Here is a 20,593-nt window from a genome sequence, read left to right as displayed (position 1 = left end):
TCAGCCTTCAAAACTATGTTACTATGTTACACCTAGCCTAGTATTAAAAATGCACTCAGATAAGGCTTTTATAAGACACCAGTCACACAGCTAAGTGTAGTCCACAGTTTCCGACTTACAGCCTATTAGTGACGCCCATACTATTAGAACAGACAGGCTGCCCAGCACTATATAAGTGCACCCCACAAGTGCAGACTCCCCATTTCCCCAAAGCAACACTAAATGGACGGTCTGCATCCTTCAAAAGATGGATAAACTGCATGAGGTATTGGTTGATATTTTGGCCAAGACATGCAAGCCTGCAACTCACGTCAAAGGTACTCATGGTTTTTCGAGTTGTTACTAAACACTTTACCTTTATCATGGGGGTCTGCTGCATTCTGCAGTGCATTAACATTATGACATGGTGTCGGTAAACACGACTACCTTTTGTGTTGTCCTATCATAGCTTATAAATGTCTAATAGGGTTCTGACTCTCAGTTTCCATAGTCTCCAGTGTGAAAGGAGCAGTAGTGTACATGAGTGACCACTGATGCTATCATACACAGTAAAGTAGGCGCACTGGGGCTCTATACACAAAGTCGACTTTGGTAACTATGTTCTTATGGTCGTTAGGATCTCTATCAGTCCGTTCTTCTGTAATCACACATGTATCACAATAGGTGATACACTTTTTCATCTGTCATTGTGTACCTTGAACATTAAAATCAAACAGGGAATAGTTAGAGGTTTTAAATAGTTACATAGGTTGAAAAAAGACTTCGGTCCATCAAGTTCTCCCTTTCTCCACCAATAATGCATTTTTCACCACTAAATTATCTATAACCCACAATGTTATGTGTACTGAACAAACCATTCAGACCATTTTTAAAAGCTGTTATAGTGTCTGCCATTACTACCTCTTGTGGTTGGCATTCCACATTCTGACCGCTCTAACTGTAAGGAACCCTTTCCTGTTTATCTGCCAGAATCGCCTTTCTTCCACCCTTAATGAGAGCTCCCTGGTCCTTAGTATGGCCCTTGGAAGGAATAAGACATGCGCCAGTCTTCTGTACTGACCACACATATAGTTATACATATAAATGAGATGTCCTCTGAGACGTCTTTTTTCTAAGCTAAACAAGCCCAACTTTTCCAACCTCCCATCATATGGGGGCCTTCCGTGATGACACAGCACGTTATCATGATTAACCAGACGTCTATTTTCAGTAAGGCAGGAGGAGTAGACTGTTATCTATATGTTGATTTCTGCATTTATTTGTTCTTCAGTTGGCGAATCATACATTGTTGTCATATACGTCTTAAACATTACCTTTTGATAATTTGTCTCTTACATCAGCTCCCACAATTTATTGTCTGCTATATTTGCAAGACAGTGATGCAGGGTCATTGAAAAATGGATGCTTCCTTAACCCCTTCATGACCGGAGCTTTTTTTGATTTTTCGTTTTTGTTTTTCGCTCCCCTCCTTCCCAGAGCCATAACTTTTTTATTTTTCCATCAATTTGGCCATGTGAGGGCTTATTTTTTTGTGGAACGCTTTGTACTTTTGAACGACATCATTGGTTTTAGCATGTCATGTACTCGAAAACAGGAAAAAAATTCCAAGTGCGGTGAAATTGCGAAAAAAAATGCAATCCCACACTCAATTTTTGCTTGGCTTTTTTGCTAGGTTCAATAAATGCAAAAACTGACCTGATATTATGATTCTCCAGGTCATTACGAGTTCATAGACACCAAACATCTCTATGTTCTCTTTTATCTAAGTGGTGAAAAAAAATTCCAAAGTTTGCTATAAAAAAAAAATTGTGCCATTTTCCGATACCCGTAGCGTCTCCATTTTTCGTGATCTCGGGTTGGGTGGGGGCACATTTTTTGTGTGCCGAGCTGACATTTTTAATGATACCATTTTAGTGCAGATATGATCTTTTGATCGCCTGTTATTGCATTTTAATACAATGTCGCGGCAACAAAAAAAAACGTAATTCTGGTATTTTAACTTTTTTTCTCACTACGCCATTTAGCGGTCAGGTTAATTCCTTTTTTATTGATGGATCAGGCGATTCTGAACTCGGCGATACCAAATATGTGTATGTTTGATTTTTTTATTGTTTTATTTTGAATGGGGCGAAAGGGGGGTGATTTGAACTTTTATATTTCTTTTTCTATATTTTTAAAAACTTTTACTTTTTGCATGCTTCAATAGTCTCCATGGGAGCCTAGAAGCTGCCAAAACTCGATCGGCTCAGCTACATACAGGCGATGATCAGTTCACCTATCTGTAGCTGAATTACACACTTGCTATGAGTACATACCACTGGGCGGCACTCACAGCAAGCCAGAAGTGACAAACATAGAGGTCTCCAGGAGATCTCTGGTTGTCATATCAACCCACCAGTAACCCGCGATCAAGTGTCAGCAGCATTTAACGGGTTAATAGCTGCAGGTGGATCGCGATACCATCCGCAGCTGTTTCGGGCTCATTCAATACAGCTGCCATGTGCCCGGAGCCCACATTAAATTGAGGGGTCTAACATCGACATACTATTACACCCGATGTCGGAAAGGGGTTATGGGGCTGATACTATCTGGTTTTTGGGGGGGGGGGTTTGTATTGATGTATTTATAAATTTTTTGGAGATTTATCTTAATGTCGCTAGCAAATTGTTTCTCTGTAGATAACTTTGATTTCTTTTTTTACATTTCTTATTGAAATCTCTATACTCCTGAAATACTATTTCTGTATTCGTGGCCTTCAAGATTTTGAATGATGTTTTGTATGTATAACAGAAGAAACTGATAATTTACTTGAAGGGTTTGTCCACTTTTGACCATTACCTAATTTTTATAGGATTCTCTCGAGAATAAGCTTATTACAAATTCTGACACCTCCAGGGACCAAAAGTAATCTAGGGGGAAATCTAGCAGTAAGTGTTGTATTTATCTGCAACACTAGAAAGGAAATTTAGAATAACATAGTACCTAACCAAATAAATGTGTTTTTAGTGTAATAAAGGGCTGGATAGGTGACCCTGAAAGAGAAGTGTTTTTTATACTCACTCTCCCTGTTAAGTGATGACTTCTATGCTGTGATTGTTGTGATTTCAGTTTGTTTCTCAATAGACTGGTACATATTAGGGGTGACATTAAAGATGAAAAAAGTGCTGAAATAATTTTTATTGTTATGACATTTTAAATGACAAAAACCTAGCATTATAATTGGGGGAGAAGACTTTTTCTTTCCACTCTATATAATTAATCTCATAGCAAGCACTTGTTCTACCAATTGTAATATTCCTCAAAGTCAATTGCCTAGACCTTGAGATTAGTTCATTGGACTGAGCTTCCATCTCATCTTCTGTAAATTGGATGGGGTAGATAGGGCATTGATTTAGCAGATATATTAGAATGAGTACAAAGCCAACAGTCTGTAATATCAGTCAACACAACTACAGCCTGATGGTGTTTTATGAAGTAATTATTATTCATAGTATCCTGGAGATACTTGTGTATAGCCTCAATTGTGATCAGAACTAATATTAAACACTTTTCTGAAACGCATACCAATATTGACCTACAAAGCCATCCATAATCTCCAAACTGTGCCCAATATCTTCCAGCATGTAAACTCTGCTCCTCCCAAGATATTCTCTCCTCCACATTTATAAATTCCTCAATCGCCTCCAAGCCTTCTGAATATCCCACATCCTTTGTAATTCTGTGGCCCAACACGTCCGATTACCCACCACATACGGAACTTTCAAACGAAACTTGGAAATACATCTCTTCAAGAAAGCCTACAGCCTGCAATAACTCTGCTGCCACAACTCCCCAACCTACTGTTTTCTTCCCCATTACCCTGAAGACTATAAGCCCACAAGGGCACGACCCTCTCCTTTTTGTACTAGTCTGCCATTGTTAGTTTCTTGACTTCTCATGCACAGCGCACCACCGATTGTGTTCTAAAAATAAATAATAATAATGTGTTCTGACTAATAAGCTGTTATTGAAACCTTTCTACAGAGGGAAGCGTGAATCCAAGTGGTTCTTTCTTTTCTGGTTAACTGTGGTTTGAGTGGTTATTTGAACTTGGAATGGTCCTTCAAATCTAGGTTTCAAACTTTACCTCATGTGCTTCTTCACAAACGTCCAGTATCCAGGCTAAGAGTGAATGACAACCTTCCAGTCCTTGTGGATCACTTCTGACATCAGCTTCTTTGCTACTGCTACTGCATTTGCTTTCAGGATCAGGCCTCAGACCATCTTGAATAGAGGTCCACACATACAAGAACAAACTTATATGTGCCTATATTGGGTAACTGTATGAACTCAATCGATAGTTACTAGATTTGGTATGATGGCCTTGGGCTGAGGCCTAGTGAGAACTTGACAGTGTTTCCTAACTCGTACAAAGCACAGGCATTGACATATTGATTACATCCTGATGCCAGCCAATACTTATTTACCATAGTTATCATGGATTTCTTATTAGCAAAGTTAGACCATGCATCAACTGGGTCATCATAGGGAAGATTGTTCTGAGGAGGCAAAACTTAATCAGGAATGGAACACATGCGAAACGCGTGTTGGAGACACGGGCTAGTGTTCTGCTTTGGCTTCAACAATGGGTACTTACCTCTTATTACAGTAATGTTAGTATGATGTTATTACTTTTTTGTCTATTGATATTGACAATTGTGACATAGCACAAAGGAGACTACTTGAAAAGGAATAGCCATCTCCTACAGGATTTTAAGTGTCTAAAGTGCTTTATGTTGTTTCGTTCCTCTCCTTTTATTTTATTATACATGTTTTAGCAAGGAATTTGGAGACATATTACTACTGCCACTATAGGCATATACTACAATTTGTATTTGTCTCCTGACACCATGCATGCAAACATGTGGGATTAAGAACTGTGTGTGTCATACTTTTTGGCCTTCTATGATCTTTTACCCTGCTCATGTTACCTTTAGGTTTATGCATGTTGTGGTGTAGTAACCACTATGTCCGCTAGGGGGCGCTGTGTGGAGGTTCCAAGGGAGAGGATGAGTGGCAGAATCCTGAAGGATGGTTGTGTATCTCAAAGGGGGTGGCTTTGAGATGGAGACTTAGTTATGCGTATTGATCAGCAATGGTAGTGCTGAGGTGTTATTTCAAGGTATAAGGGAGAAGTCTCTAGGTAACTTGGCAGTTGGGCGGGCCAGTTACCTAAAAACCCACCCAGGGGTGTGTCTGAAAACGCCTGTAGTAAAAGACTATGTGAGGGTGTGAAGGACCTGTGACAAGGTCATAGTCACGTGACCCGGTGGGTGTGGCTATAGATCATATAATGTGGCCAGGGTAGGTCACATGTGGTGAATGCTGGGACCTGGTTGGTCCAGTGTGGAAGGTCCTGCAGAGATGGAGCTTCCTCCCAGACAGCACGTGTGAAGTGGCTGGGAGCAATGGCGGTGTGCCTCAGAGTTCCCTGGATGGAACGAACGTGTGCGGGATGCTGCAGCCGCATGAGGAACCCTGACGTGGGTGAGATAATTGTGAGGCTAAGTGATCCTGCGTACTGGACATTGATAATAAGAGTGAAGCATTATAATGGACGCTATGCTGGTAATGCTATTGAGTGAACTTTCTGTTGCTGCTGTGGTTTATGAGGCGTGAATAAACCGCAAGGACTGTATGATTTGATGGAAAATCTGTGCCGGAACTGGTTTTTGTTCGCTGCAAGTGAGAATCCCCTAAGTAGATGACAGCGCTACCTCACAATGTACAGACTATTTATGAACATGCTGTAGGTATTATTTTGAAAGATTAACTCTATATCATTGTCATATGTAACTGAATATTGTTGTGCACTGGCAGCACCCCCAGACCTCATTTTGGGTCCTGTCACTATTTGGTTAACATCTGCTCATTTAATCATGTTTTTAATGAAAGTCTCAATAAAAATTAATTTGTCTTTTTCATATTTGATTGAGTTGCTACATATTTTGGGGCATAATATGATGCATATTACTGTGATGTACATCTGGATTATTTTTGGAAAATGCAGTACGTCAATTACTGTGGTTGGTCAGGAAACTGCATGACAACAGATCACAAATACCGAGGAAAATATATGAGAATGTCTAAACAGTTAACATTCCTGTGACTGAGGGTGCTTCATAGGAATCACCAGTTTGGAAATGCAGTGGACCCTATCCTGACTCACTAGACAGGTTTGCACTGACGAGGGGCAGTACCCCGAAACACATTGTCTGCAAATTAAGATTCTGGTTTGGCTTTTATCCGAAGTCATGTAACAAGGCTCGTTGAAGGGTCGACATTGACTTTTAGGATTACTGCTTCCAATAAGTGGCACTAGAGCTCTAGTCCTCTTCCTCTCTGAAGAGACAATTTGCATAGGCAGGTTTATGAAATGCCACTTCTCACTGCTGACTCAGGCAGTTATCATCAATCATATTCTCGGAGACTCATGGAGGTCCAGGGAATTCCAGCAGGTCAAGCCTGTAGCCGTAACCAAGGTTGATCTTTAGGTGGGAGTCACACATGCGATAAACTCGCACGAGTCTCGCATCTCAATACCCTCCACTGCCGCTGGCACTCAATGTGCGGCTGCATGTATTTCTATGCTGCTGAGCGCTCCGGTCCCAAGTGCCAGCGGCAGTGCTGGATATTGAGATGCGAGACTCGTGTCAGTTTCTCACAAGTGTGACCTCGGTCTTACTCTCACTATCCAAGGGACAATATCAAGGCCTGAATGCAGCTTATCAATCACTCACGCAATCATGCATTTAAAGACATATGAAGCACATTAAATAAGCATGTATAGCATGGCATCCCAGAAGGTTTTTTTTAAATTCCTGTATTAACCTCTCGAGACTGATTGGGATACGTTCTCGGAGTTGCAAAGCATGCGAAAGACAAAGGATTACTTACTGCAGTTTATTGTGTCTCTCCTCCTTCAATAAGTATCCCTCTCTCAAGTCCCAGAAGGTGGAAAGCTCAGCGGTCCCTCCAAAATGTAAAAGCAGTTCGAATTCCAGTTTAGAATTTCCTGGGATTCAGTTTACGGCGGTCGAGAATAAGAAATGTACAACTTGTGATTTCCAACATTTTTTGTAAAAAAAAAGGACAGATCATTTAATGTATAATCTTCATGAATATAGGTATTCTGTGTATAAATTTCAGCAGTTCTTACATGATAGCAAATAGCTTAATACATAGCTGTATGAAAAGTTAAAATGATCCTCTAATCCATTCCTTATGCTAACACAGGTACAAAATGACTTTCCAAAGAGCTCAATTGATAAAACTTATATAAAGAACATACTATTCCTGCAATTCCCATAGGCATTACTTAGTATTTATTTCAATGTACAGTATGATACTTCATATTTTCTTTGTAAACTGCTTAGATCAGAGATCCGCAAATTTTTTTAGCTTGGCAAGCTCAAATCAAATATGGTTGTGTGTTGAGCCACATTGTCTACTGATGGTAAACCTACCATAAATATTTTTATGACCCATTTTAAAAAAAATGATAGTTTTATTATTCATTTACAACTGAGAACACATATCTAGAACCATTTCAACTTTTATTTGAGGAATTACGTAGGTTTAATTGCACACAAGAACACATGGTCTTATATTATTTTACTTTTATCCTACAAAACTTATCTGTTTATCCCAGGCTGTTTTTCAGTCACCTACTGTGGATTTTTCGACCATGGCTGCTAGGAGTTTCTTCCAAGCATTTATTTCTCCTTCAGTAAAGTTAAAATCTTCAACATTGGAATTATAACAGCAAATAGAAAACATCATGGAAGTCTGGAAATTAATTGATGGCTATACATGTTAATGATATGCAAATGATTGCAAATTGGAGACTAAACATAAATAATATCTACATTTATTCAGTGTCGAGTATGAGCACCAAACACAGACATACGTGCACTTATATGCCCTAGTATGATATCAGTGAGGTTATTTTGGCAAAGCAAATCATCAAAATCTGCAGCTAGCAGCTCCATTTGCAAATATCGACCAATAACATCCAAGATATGCTCGATGGGAGACAAGTTATGGGATGATGTAGACGAAAATGATTTCTGAGACACCTAAGAAATGGCTTCTGGTTTCATGACCAAATCAATGTAAGGCCTATCTGTTACAGTATCTTGAATGTAGGCTAGCAGAGTCTTGCTACCATATATTATGCCAAAAAACCCTTATTCGGAATAACACCAAAAAAGGTACCCGAAAATTAAGAGATCCAGCAATATTATAGAAAAATGTTTTTATTATTACAATATTTTAATACATGATAAACAGCAATGCCCAATGGAAGACACAACAAAAACACTGATATCGCCACTCTGATTTATAGCAAAAAATACCAATTTATACAAAATGAAAGTTTTATAGTTTATATTAATATATATTATAAAGAACAGTGTCTATACAAAACCTTTATTAATATGCCACATGTTCCCCTAATATAAGATGACAAATATATCACTACCAAGGTAATACCTATTGTAGTAAAAAACAATCACTATGTCCATGGCGATGTAAAGCAAACAATTCGCGGCTATAAAATTGGAAAACGCTAATATAATTAGCCTAAGTGGTTCAAAAGAACTTTATTAGTATGTCACATATTCCCCCATGTAAACTGACAAATACTGTATATTACTGCCGAGGTAATCCCTATTATAATAAAAGAGCAATAACTATGCCCATGGCGATGTATAGCAAAAAAATCATGGCCATAAATTGAAGGGCGCCTATAATAATAGTCTGGGTAATTCCAATAAAAGTATTGGACATGAGAGAAATATAAAATTACCTTTAAGTAGGTGGAACATTGGTGGCGCAGTGTAGCGTGTCCTCCCTCACCCCTACGCGCGTTTCGCACGGGCTTCTTCCGGGGGCGTGAAGAAGCCCGTGCGAAACGCGCGTAGGGGTGAGGGAGGACACGCTACACTGCGCCACCAATGTTCCACCTACTTAAAGGTAATTTTATATTTCTCTCATGTCCAATACTTTTATTGGAATTACCCAGACTATTATTATAAGCGCCCTTCAATTTATGGCCATGATTTTTTTGCTATACATTGCCATGGGCATAGTTATTGCTCTTTTATTATAATGGGGATTATCTCGGCAGTTATATATTTGTCAGTTTACATGGGGGAATATGTGACATACTAATAAAGTTCTTTTGAACCACTTAGGCTAATTATATTAGCGTTTTCCAATTTTATAGCCGCGAATTGTTTGCTTTACATCGCCATGGACATAGTGATTGTTTTTTACTACAATAGGTATTACCTTGGTAGTGATATATTTGTCATCTTATATTAGGGGAACATGTGGCATATTAATAAAGGTTTTGTATAGACACTGTTCTTTATAATATATATTAATATAAACTATAAAACTTTCATTTTGTATAAATTGGTATTTTTTGCTATAAATCAGAGTGGCGATATCAGTGTTTTTGTTGTGTCTTCCATTGGGCATTGCTGTTTATTATGTATTAAAATATTGTAATAATAAAAACATTTTTCTATAATATTGCTGGATCTCTTAATTTTCGGGTACCTTTTTTGGTGTTATTCCGAATAAGGGTTTTTTGATTTATGCATTTAAGTGCCAGCTCCTTGTTTAGTATTTATAAGGACACTCTTTATTTCATATATTATGCCACTCTACAACATAATCCTGGAAAAAGGACCAGTGTGACATTCCCTTGTGAAGGCCTCTTCATGGCATTGCTGACATGGTCTGTAGACCAATCTCTGTCTACCATTGTATCTAAGATAAAAGCAGAACTCATACCTGAAGAGAATAGACCTCAATTCCACCCTCCATTGCGGTTTTTCTCCGCCCATGATAGAATTTGACAGCGGTGTCGTGAACTCAGTGGAACACCTTCACAAGAAAATGTCACAATGGTTCTACTCTCAAGATTATGGTGAGGGGTGGCATAATGTACAGTAGCCAGACCCCTTTAGTCTTTATTTCAGGTACACTAACAGCTTGCCTTTACATTGATCTAGTCAAGGAACCAGTCATGTATGCAAATTGTCAAAGGAGCCGTTTTTTAACACACAAGGTCAGGTTGCATGTTCCTCGTGTTATATTCTGCATGGACTAGATATGCTACCACGGCCTGCAGCATGTCCGGACTTGTCTTCCATTGAGCACATCTTGGACGTTAGTGGTCAGCAATTGCAAAGGGAGCTGCCAGCAGAATATGTTGATGACTTGCCCAAGTGCATTCATCATACAGAACATTCCTTACACAAACATTAATAACCTCCTAGATAGAAGCCAAGGTGTGTAAGTGTGTATTTCTGGCCATAGTGCTCATACTCAATACAAGGAGATGTTTTGAAATGTTTTCTCCATGCTTTCATAATTTCATATCAATAACAAGTCTATCCGTCCTATAATTTCCATAATCACACAACTTTTCCTTCTTAGTGTTGTCATTTCAATATTGAGAAATGTATATTTTTTGATATTGTTTCTGAATTAAGCCACTTGCCATAGTTGAACTATATATTAGTAACCTATATTACTTACTTTTTTTAGCGTATCTTTTTTAAGCAACTTCTTTTGGAATTTCTAAATTTACAACTGGTTATTAAGTCCTCCTGCTTAAAATTGAGGAGTTTTCTGCACAAGAGCTTTCACCATTTTAGTAGCTCATCTTTGAACCAGTTCTGATTTATCAGTGCCTTTTTTTGAGGTCCCCAGAGCTGGACCCAGTATTTCCGCTGTGATCTCACAAGAGCTCTTTATAGTTGGCTCTTAGTTTCCCTTTATCTATTTGCTATAATTTTATCTACGCTGCCAAGTATTTCAGTTGCTTTCCTGTTATCTGGCCACACTGTGTCCTAATTAGGAGAGAAGACAAAAAAGTCTTTGCTTTAATCCTTCTTTAAATGGCATGCTACAAAATTCTAGAATCTATGCAACATATTACACAAGGCGATTGTCCGCCGCTTTCAAAATATAGTTACAATTTGAACACATGCAACCATTTAATTAAAATTGGAAATTTAGGAGCCTTTAGTCGAAGAGGTGAATTTATCCCAGCTGGTCTTACTACTTGAACCAATCACACAACAAGCAAGACGTGTGCCGGCATTCCCATTTTCCAGACTGGCCTTATTATTGCCTTTACCTAGGTCATCAGCCATCTTATGAGCAACAATCGATTTACCAAAAACAGAGTAAGGACCAAACAGTGTGGCGTGAAGATGGGTTAGACGTTGATTGATCTTTCCATCTTGTACTATAAAATTCCCAAAGTCCCCAGGATGCTGTGGATGATTTACAGAAAAAGGGTTGTAATGTCCACCAGTAGAGTCACAGCCATTGCTGAGATCTCCAAAATTGTGGATATGAACTGCTCTGGTAGATTCACTATGATTCAGAGGAAATCCTTCAACGTTGAAGTGTGCTTCCAGCTTTCCATTGGGATAGAGTTGCCTGAACAAAACTTGTCCTGTAATTTTGACTTCACTCGCGTTCAGTTTTAGATTTGGCTGCAGATTACATATCCCATACGTATTGTTATCTGGATTGTTCTTGATAGGAATTCCAATGAGGATTGTGTTCCATATGTCATCCACCTGTTGGGACATGACCGTCAGCATTTGAGCTTCATCGCTGGGCAGTGTCCCAGTTTCTACACTGTAGAAAGCATATATGTATAAGATGGAGGCTGAGTAAAACATGGAGGTTATCATGATATGTTTCCTAAAGGAAAACAAAGACAAACGTTATTCAATCCGCTACTAAGTAATATATGTAAATCTAATAACCACATAATAGCCCCATGTCCAAAGGCTTGATCAGAGTTAATAGTGGCCCCTCTATATAGTGAGGTGGGGGATCCTCCAAAGGAAACAGGGAACTTGTAGTATACAAATGTATGTCCAATAACTCCAATATCGAGGCTGGTGGTGGGCCTCAGATGGTGGAGGTCCTAACACTGTTCTCTGTCCTCTCTAAAAATCTGTCCTTCTAGTAGGTACCATAGGTGTGCTGGTTTCTCATATGGAACTATTGTCCTTGATCAAGTGATAGATCAGGTGCCCTTTGCAGGTGTATTACATGAAGAAAACAAAGAAAAAGGCTACTGATATACTGTAAATGGGACACACAGTCATTTCACTCCAAAATTTTCAGCATATCTACAGGACAGATTGTACCCGTATGTACAGGTGCTTCTCACAAAATTAGAATATCATCAAAAAGTTCATTTATTTCAGTTCTTCAATACAAAAAGTGAAACTCATATTGAGTCATTACACACAGAGTGATCTATTTCAAGTGTTTATTTCTGTTTATGTTGATGATTATGGCGCACAGCCAATGAAAACCCAAAAGTCATTATCTCAGTAAATTAGAATACTTTATAACACCAGCTTGAAAAAATGATTTTAAAATCCGAAATGTTGGCCTACTGAAATGTATGTTCAGTAAATGCACTCAATACTTGGTCGGGGCTCCTTTTGCATCATTTACTGCATTAATGAGGCGTAGCATGGAGGCGATCAGTCTGTGGCACTGCTGAGGAGTTATGGAAGCCCAGGTTGCATTGATAGCAGCCTTCAGCTCATCCTTTCACTGGTATGGAATTTCCAAATAAACCTGAGCAATTTCAAATTGGAGCGAGGGATTGGTGCCCTATTCTAGAGATATGTGCAGGTCCAAGAGGTGGGATAAGCATCTATCACACATTTATGGCCCCTTACCAGCCTGAGAATACCAGCCCCCAGCCTTAGCAAGGTTGTTTGTCAAAAATAGGGGGGACCCCATGCCATTTATTTAAATTATTTATTTAAATAATTAAAAAAACAGCGTGGGGACCCCTCTATTATTGATAACTAGCCTTGTTGAAGCTAACAGCTGAGAATTGCACCCCCCCAGCTGTGAGTTTTGTTTGGCTGGTTAGCAAAAATACAGGGGAACCCACGCAGGTTTTTTTTTAAAATAATTTATTTACAGTGCCGGAGCAGTTGATGAATACTCCTATCCACCGCTCCTGCTCTCACTGTTATTAGCGGCTGCAGGTGTCAGATGATGGAAGCTGTGGTCCCATCAGCTGACACCAGTGACTGGAGGTGAAAACTTTATACCTCCGATCACAGCTGAGTGCTCACGCTGTCTTTTGACAGCATGGGAACCGCGGCTCTCTGACCGGCGGGGATGATTTCCCCGCTGATCAGAAGCGGTCTCTGCTGTGCTGTCATGCTCATAACAGCGCAGCAAACACTGGATATTCGGGCCCTCCATTCATGTGAATGAGGTCCGGGTACTGTTCTGGCACCGAAACCCCAACTTTTTGTAACTGATCAACTGAACGCACCAGACCCGCACAACAAGGTGTCCGCACCAGACCCGAACAACAAGGTGTCTGTCAATCTTAATCACACCAACAACCATGGTTAATTGATCCATGAACAAATGTCTTGAAAAAAGAATAATATATGTACACATGATCTAGAACAACAACTGCTATGAAAACTTCTCCTAAGACAATGCACCTGCAAATGGATGAACGGAAAATAAAACAAACAAATGGAACACAACCAAGTTGTTTTTGACCAATAAAAATTAAGATCTAACTTACCAGCTCAAGACTGGACATATTTTCTTTTTTTATTTGCTGTTAATTTTAACCGCTTCCCGACCGCCCACAGTAGATAAACGTTGGCGCTTGCTGGGCTTTGTGCAGCGCCGACGTTTATCTACTGTCGGCGGTTTTGTGCCCCCCGGGACCCACTCATACCTTACAACGCGGGGATCCCGGTGCACAATGCATGCTGGGACCCCCGACGTCATCGAGACCTGATTGGTTCAGGTCCTGATGACGTCAGCGTCACAGCAGCCAATGGGAGCGATCGCTGGGAAAGCTGCTTGTTTCCCGGCGATCTCCCTCATTGTAACGCGGCTTCTCCCTCTGATCTCACTGACAGATGATCAGAGGTGAAGCAGCATTACTGTGTGACTAGATCGCTTCCTTGCACAGCTGATCGCTGCCTGGCACAGCTGTGCCAGGCAGCGATCTTGTCACACAGTAACGCTGCTTCACCTCTGATCATCTGTCATTGTGAGATCAGAGGAGAAGTCACGTTACAGTGTGCCAGGCAGCGATCTTGTCACATAGTAACGCTGCTTCACCTCTGATCATCTGTCAGTGTGAGATCAGAGGAGAAGTGGCATTACTATGAGTCAGATCGCAGCGCAGCGATCTTGTCACAAAAATAAAAAAAAGTAAAGGAAAAAAAAAGAAAAAAGCAGGTACACAGGTTATGGCTAGGGTTAGGGCTAGGGCTGGGATTAAGGTTATGGGTGTGTTGGTGTTAGGTTTGTGGTTAGGGGTGTGTTGGGGTTAGGGTTAGAATTGGGGGTTTCCACTGTTTAGGTACATCAGGGGCTCTGTAAATGCAATATGACGCCCGCAGACCATTCCATCAAAGTCTGCATTTCAGAACGTCACTACTTCCCTTCCGAGCCCCACCGTGAGCCCAAACAGTAGTTTTCTCCCACATATGGGGTACCAGCGTACTCAGGACAAATTGGACAACAACTCTTAGGGTCCAATTTCTCCTGTTACCCTTGTGAAAATAAAAATTGGGGGCTAAAAGATCATTTTTGTGGAAAAAAAATGATTTTTTTATTTTCATGCCTCTACATTATAAACTTTACTGAAACACTTGGGGGTTCAAAGTGCTCACCACACATCTAGATAAGTTCCTTGGGGGGTCTAGTTTCCAAAATGGGGTCACTTGTGGGGGATTTCCACTGTTTAGGTACATCAGAGGCTCTGCAAACGCACATGACACCCGCAGACCATTCCATCAAAGTCTGCATTTCAGAACGTCACTACTTCCCTTCCGAGCCCCACCGTGAGCCCAAACAGTAGTTTTCTCCCACATATGGGGTACCAGCGTACTCAGGACAAATTGGACAACAACTCTTAGGGTCCAATTTCTCCTGTTACCCTTGTGAAAATAAAAATTGGGGGGCTAAAAGATCATTTTTGTGGAAAAAAAATGATTTTTTTATTTTCACGCCTCTACATTATAAACTTTACTGAAACACTTGGGGGTTCAAAGTGCTCACCACACATCTAGATAAGTTCCTTGGGGGGTCTAGTTTCCAAAATGGGGTCACTTGTGGGGGGTTTCCACTGTTTAGGTACATCAGAGGCTCTCCAAATGCGACATGGCATCCGATCTCAATTCCTGCCAATTCTGCATTGAAAAAGTCAAACGGCGCTCCTTCCGTTCTGAGCTCTGCCGTGTGCTCAAACAGTGGTTTAGCCCCACATACGGGGTATCTGCGTATTCGGGAGAAATTGCACAAAAAATTTTGTGGTTCATTTTCTCTTTTTACACTTGTGAAAATAAAAAAAAATGGTTTTGAATTAAAATGTTTGTGAAAAAAAGTTAAATGTTTATTTTTTCCTTCCATATTCCATTCATTCATGTGAAGCACCTGAAGGGTTAATAAACTTCTTGAATGTGGTTTAGAATGGTGTCACTTTTGGGTATTTTTTGTTATATTGACCCCCAAAACTCACTTCAAATGTGAGGTGGTCCCTAAAAAAAATGGTGTTGCAAATTTTGTTGTAAAAATGAGAAATCCCTGGTCAACTTTTAACCCTTATAACTTCCTAAAAAAAAAAAATTATGTTTCCAAAATTGTGCAGATGTAAAGTAGACATGTGGGAAATGTTATTTATTAACTATTTTGTGCGATATCACTCTCTGATTTAAGGGCATAAAAATTAAAAGTTTGAAAATTGCAAAATTTTCTAAATTTTCGCCAAATTTTGATTTTTTTAACAAATAAGCGCAGCTCATATCTAAAAATTTTTACCACCATCATGAAGTACAATATGTCATGAGAAAACAATGTCAGAATCAGTAGGATCCGTTGAAGCGTTCTAGAGTTATGACCTCATAAAGTGACACTGGTCAGAATTGAAAAAATTGGCCCGGTCATGAAGGCAAAAACAGGCTCAGGAGTGGAGGGGTTAAGATCTCCAACATTTTTTGCATCTTTTTTTCCTTGACATATTGTGGGAAAAATGAAAATACTAGTCTCTTGTATTTTGTTTATGGTCATAAAATACATATTACATTTTGTTTCCCTTTCCATAAGCAATCACTTTCATATGTCTGTAACAGGTTGTGGGATGCAGTGAAGGACAGGAGGCAGAGCGAGGGCTAACAATTTTATTTAACAATGGGATACTCCATGTAGGGAGGTAAACCTTTACATGAAGGAATAAACAGTTCAATTTGCAAAGGATATGCAGAGTTAAGGAACAATCAATCAGGTAACGCTTGTGCTTGTGAATCACTTAACATGTCAGAAGTTCCTCAGAGTGTGAATTCTGCTGGGAAGTCAATAACGCCAACAACAACAGCTGGCACAGTGCTTTTCCAAGAAGGTCCTGTAGACAACGAGGATCCGTCTTCTGGCGGCAGCGGTCGGTCTCTGTTACCTTCTGCTGAGCCCCTAGTCCATAAGTTGATGCAACCGAGATAATTAAGGCCGCAGCACTCTCCAGATCCAACATAGACTGGCAAGTATAAACTGGCAAATCAGGGCGCAAGCATCTGTCCCGTACCCGGGTTCTCTTATGTGGCACGTGTGCTTTACTCACGGATACGGAGCATATGGCGCCTTGCTCTCTGGTAGTCACTGGGCACACTGCACCTCTCTCACTCAAGTCCCTGCTGGTGATGGCAGGAGCAACTGAAAGCAGGTCTGCGCAGCACCGGTGCTCTAGGGATGGAGGACTCCTCTCAGCCTGTGGCACGCTGTCTGCCTGAGCCAAAACTGTCTGCTGTTGTGTGCTCTTCCTCTTAGCCTCACCTCCCACCTCTAGGTCATGGATCTGTCTGCTGAAGTCCGTCGCAGCGCCGGCAGTTCGGGTGCAGAGCGCACTGCCTGCCTGGCTGGTCGCACGCTGACGGCGGGGCCTCTCTGCAGCCTCACACGCTTTTTCCCTCAGCTTCCGGCCAGGTTCCCTGACTAAACACGCCCCCTCTTCCTGGGTCATGGGGCCTGTCCGGTCCCCTAATACTTCCCTCGGGAAACAGGGGAGGCAGCCTCGACAGTTCCGGACCCGGCGCAGCACAGGTACCAGCAGCCCGGTCTTTCGCCTTACATATCGTACACGTTTATTTTTAATTTATTAAATGAGAGAGGCTTAATAACAGCAACCCAGACTGGTAGAAGCTTTTTTATTATATATTTGCATTTTTTTTATTTATACCTCCATTACTTTCATATATTTGGGAATTCATAAGGTCAAAAAGGATGTATCCCAGTTACAAGTCAAATTCAGCATGCCATGTCACGCCCCCGGAAGAAGCAGGCGGCGAAACGCGCGTTGGGGTGAGGGGACGCTGGATTACACTCTCTCATTAAGGTAACGATACATTATTTTCTCTGTGCACTATGGCATTTTCTTGATTAGGTTGCCTTACATGGTGACTGTGTTATTCATACACGGTCTCTGAGTATTTATGCCTCTAGTTTACAGAGAGACTGTTCTCATTTTTGGTGAGTGATATTGTTGGAATATTATCTATTTTGGACATCACTCATGGTCTTTTATAGAATGCAATCTGAATCATTGACATGTATTGTTATGTGATTGGCTTACACATGCTTTAGTCTGGGTTTATGTATTTTCTCCTCATGATGATTTTGTGAGTGTTCATAGCGTCCCCTATATGGCATTATGCTTTTGTCATTTTATAATCATTTTGAATAAAAGGATTTTTTAATATTATTGGGATCTCTTCTTTGTTCCATGTTATTTTTCATGGGATTTGTGCTATATAGTGCTATTAGAGTCAGGTACTGAAGATGCCAAAGAAAGAGTCTACACAAAGTCTGTGTGATATCAACGTTTCTGAAAGGTGTATGTGATATTTTACACTTTTGGTATAATCTAGGAGAGCTTTGAAAATTTGATCACACAATGTCTCGAGAAATAAATTTTCATGGAACGTCTAAAAATTTTAAAGATCTTGACTTCAGGCTTTCATTTTTAGGCTGAGCTGCACAGAACTGTACAAAACGTTTGAACCCAAGATTCCACATCATTGCTTTTATGATCTTTATAAGTTCTCCTTCCCCTGCACCAACTCTAACCAGCACTTCAGAATATATACTGCATGTATATATACAATATAACGTGAAGTTTATCTATTAAGCTTTCTTATATAGCGCAATATATTCCTTAACACTTTACAGACATTGTGAGCCCCAATGTGGACAGTGCCGATAATCTAGATTTCCTATCAATGTGGGAGGAAACCGGAGAACCTGGAAGAAACCCGCACAAACACAGAGAACATACAAACTCGTTGCAGATGTTGTCCTTGGTGGGATTTGAACCCAGGACCTCAGTGCGGGAAAAACAAAGATCCGACTCAGAGTCATTACTAGCAAAAGCCAAAAATGATTCAATCACATGCATTGGTAAATTTTGCATGGTTTTTCCCAATTTCCACTGTGGATTTGCTGCAAACGCACATCAAATCTTAAACAGGTATTTGAAGCTGTACCCCTTGGATTTCTGCTGTTGATGTGCCTCATATTTTAATTTTACGTTCCTTAAAATTGCGAAAAGAAAATACGAAAAAAATGTAAAGAATCTTGTGAACTATTTAAAACCTTTGGGTAGAAACAGCATAAACCAGTGTAAGCACTGTATACAATAAACCCACATAAAAGACACATTACAATCTGATTATAAGTGGGCTCCTGCTGTAAGTTTATGTTTCTAAAAAGAATAAAAACTAATTACATTTTGCTAAATTGCTGTTTATCAAGTCCTGCCTCCGATGTGCATGAAATAACATTTACCTGGATAGTTGTTTGCCGCTGCAGTATATTCTAGGAATTTGCAGAGATGAAAGTAAAGAATCTGATTGTGCTCCAAGTATGTGAGGTCTGGGATGTCCGGTGGTTTTGTATCACTGTACAAGGGGGGTGGCCACACCGACTGGGAGCCCTCATTATAATACACATTCCAGGGCCCCAGCTACTGCCTCCCTTCATTTAGCTGAGTCATGTATCCACTTGTAAAACTCTTTGTTTCCACAGATACAGAAGCCCACTTGAGTCAATATATTACAGTTTGTCCATAATAAAACAGCAGATACTCACGTGGAGTTATCCAATTTTTATAACAGTAAAAAAGCCGCAAATGCTGTAAAAAAAATCAAACATCTATACTGACCATTATTGTTGTCTTGGTGATCCAGCACTGATCCTCCACCGGTCCTCTCGGATTTATTACAATCATCCGGCTCTGGAATGTTGCAGCTGATCAGTGGCTTCAGCGGTCACATAATGTACTACTGGCCTCCTGGCTCCCATCGCTGAGACGTAATGTGAATTGTACAACACAAGACCCTTGTGGCCAAAGATCATGTCAAGGTAAAGGGGAAAGGGAAGAGAAAAAAGTCCTTGTTCAGAGGACTACCAAATTCCTGAACGTCAACCTTTGGATCCTGATAATTTGGTGTCACTGGCCAAGAATAAACACGGATTGCAAAACTACAGTGGCATGTAAAAGTTTGGGCACCCCTGGTCACAATTACTGTTATTGTGAACAGTTAAGCAAGTTGAAGATTAAATGATCTCTAAAAGGCCTAAAGTTAAAGATGACACTTTTCCTATGTATTTTAGGCAAAAAAAATACATATTGTCATTTTTTACATTTTAAATATTACAAAAAAGGAAAATGGGCACCCTGCTTGTTTGGTACATAATAGCACCCCCTTTTAAAAGTATCACAGCTTGTAAATGCTTTTTGTAGCCAGACAAGAGTCTTTCAATTCTTGTTTGAGAGATTTTCATCCATTATTCCTTCAAAAATTCTTTCAGTTCTGTGAGATTCCTGGGTCGTCTTGTATACACCGCTATTTTGAGGACTAACCACAGATTTTCAGATGAGGGTACTGTAAAGGCCCTGTCACACATAGAGACTCACCAGCGATCCCGACAACGATATGAACGAGTCAGGATCACTGGTGTGTTGCTACATGATCGCTGGTGAGCTGCCAAACAGGCAGCTTCACCCACGATCAGGACAGCGACACGTGGGTAACAAGCGACGCACGTCGCCTAGTTACCCGCAGTGTACGTAAAGAGACCAGCGTGCTGGTAAAGGCGCTGGTAACCAAGGTAAACATCGGGTTTCTAAGCGCCGCGCGGCACTTAGAAACCCGATGATTACCTTGGTTACCAGCTCCTGCTCGCTGATCGCTGGTCTCCCGCCTGCCACACGCCACAATGCGTGCTGGCCAGAGGGAGACCAGTGATCAAAAAAGTGTCCAGGCCATTCCAGGACTATCAGCGATACCCGGCAAGGGGGCCGGTCGCTGTCACGCACAGCGATCTCGCTGGTGAGATCGCTGTTGCGTCACAAAACTTGTGACTCAGCAGCGATCTCGCTAGCGTGATCGCTGTGTATGATGGGGCTTAAGGGTCATTGTAACACCTTCAGCTTGCACATTTTGAGATAGTTTAT

The 20,593-nt window shown here is 40.5% G+C and overlaps 1 protein-coding gene across 1 annotated transcript; it reads right to left on the bottom strand.

The window, feature by feature from the left end:
- Nucleotides 1-9,604: 9,604 nt before the first annotated feature.
- LOC141088555 (extracellular superoxide dismutase [Cu-Zn]-like) lies at nucleotides 9,605-19,052 on the bottom strand. Its single transcript, XM_073574680.1, has 2 exons — nucleotides 18,922-19,052; nucleotides 9,605-11,775 (listed from the first exon to the last, which is right to left on the bottom strand). The coding sequence occupies exon 2, from the start codon at nucleotides 11,763-11,765 to the stop codon at nucleotides 11,073-11,075; it is 693 nt and encodes a 230-aa protein (XP_073430781.1). The 5' UTR covers nucleotides 11,766-11,775; nucleotides 18,922-19,052; the 3' UTR covers nucleotides 9,605-11,072.
- Between the last annotated feature and the right edge of the window lie 1,541 nt (nucleotides 19,053-20,593).

This window comes from Dendrobates tinctorius, unplaced genomic scaffold (assembly GCF_039654945.1).
Source record: "Dendrobates tinctorius isolate UK_male_01 unplaced genomic scaffold, ASM3965494v1 ptg000039l, whole genome shotgun sequence".
Taxonomy (NCBI): domain Eukaryota; kingdom Metazoa; phylum Chordata; class Amphibia; order Anura; family Dendrobatidae; genus Dendrobates; species Dendrobates tinctorius.
Note: the sequence above shows the minus strand (reverse complement) of the source record. Positions and strands in the feature narration are given on the sequence as shown.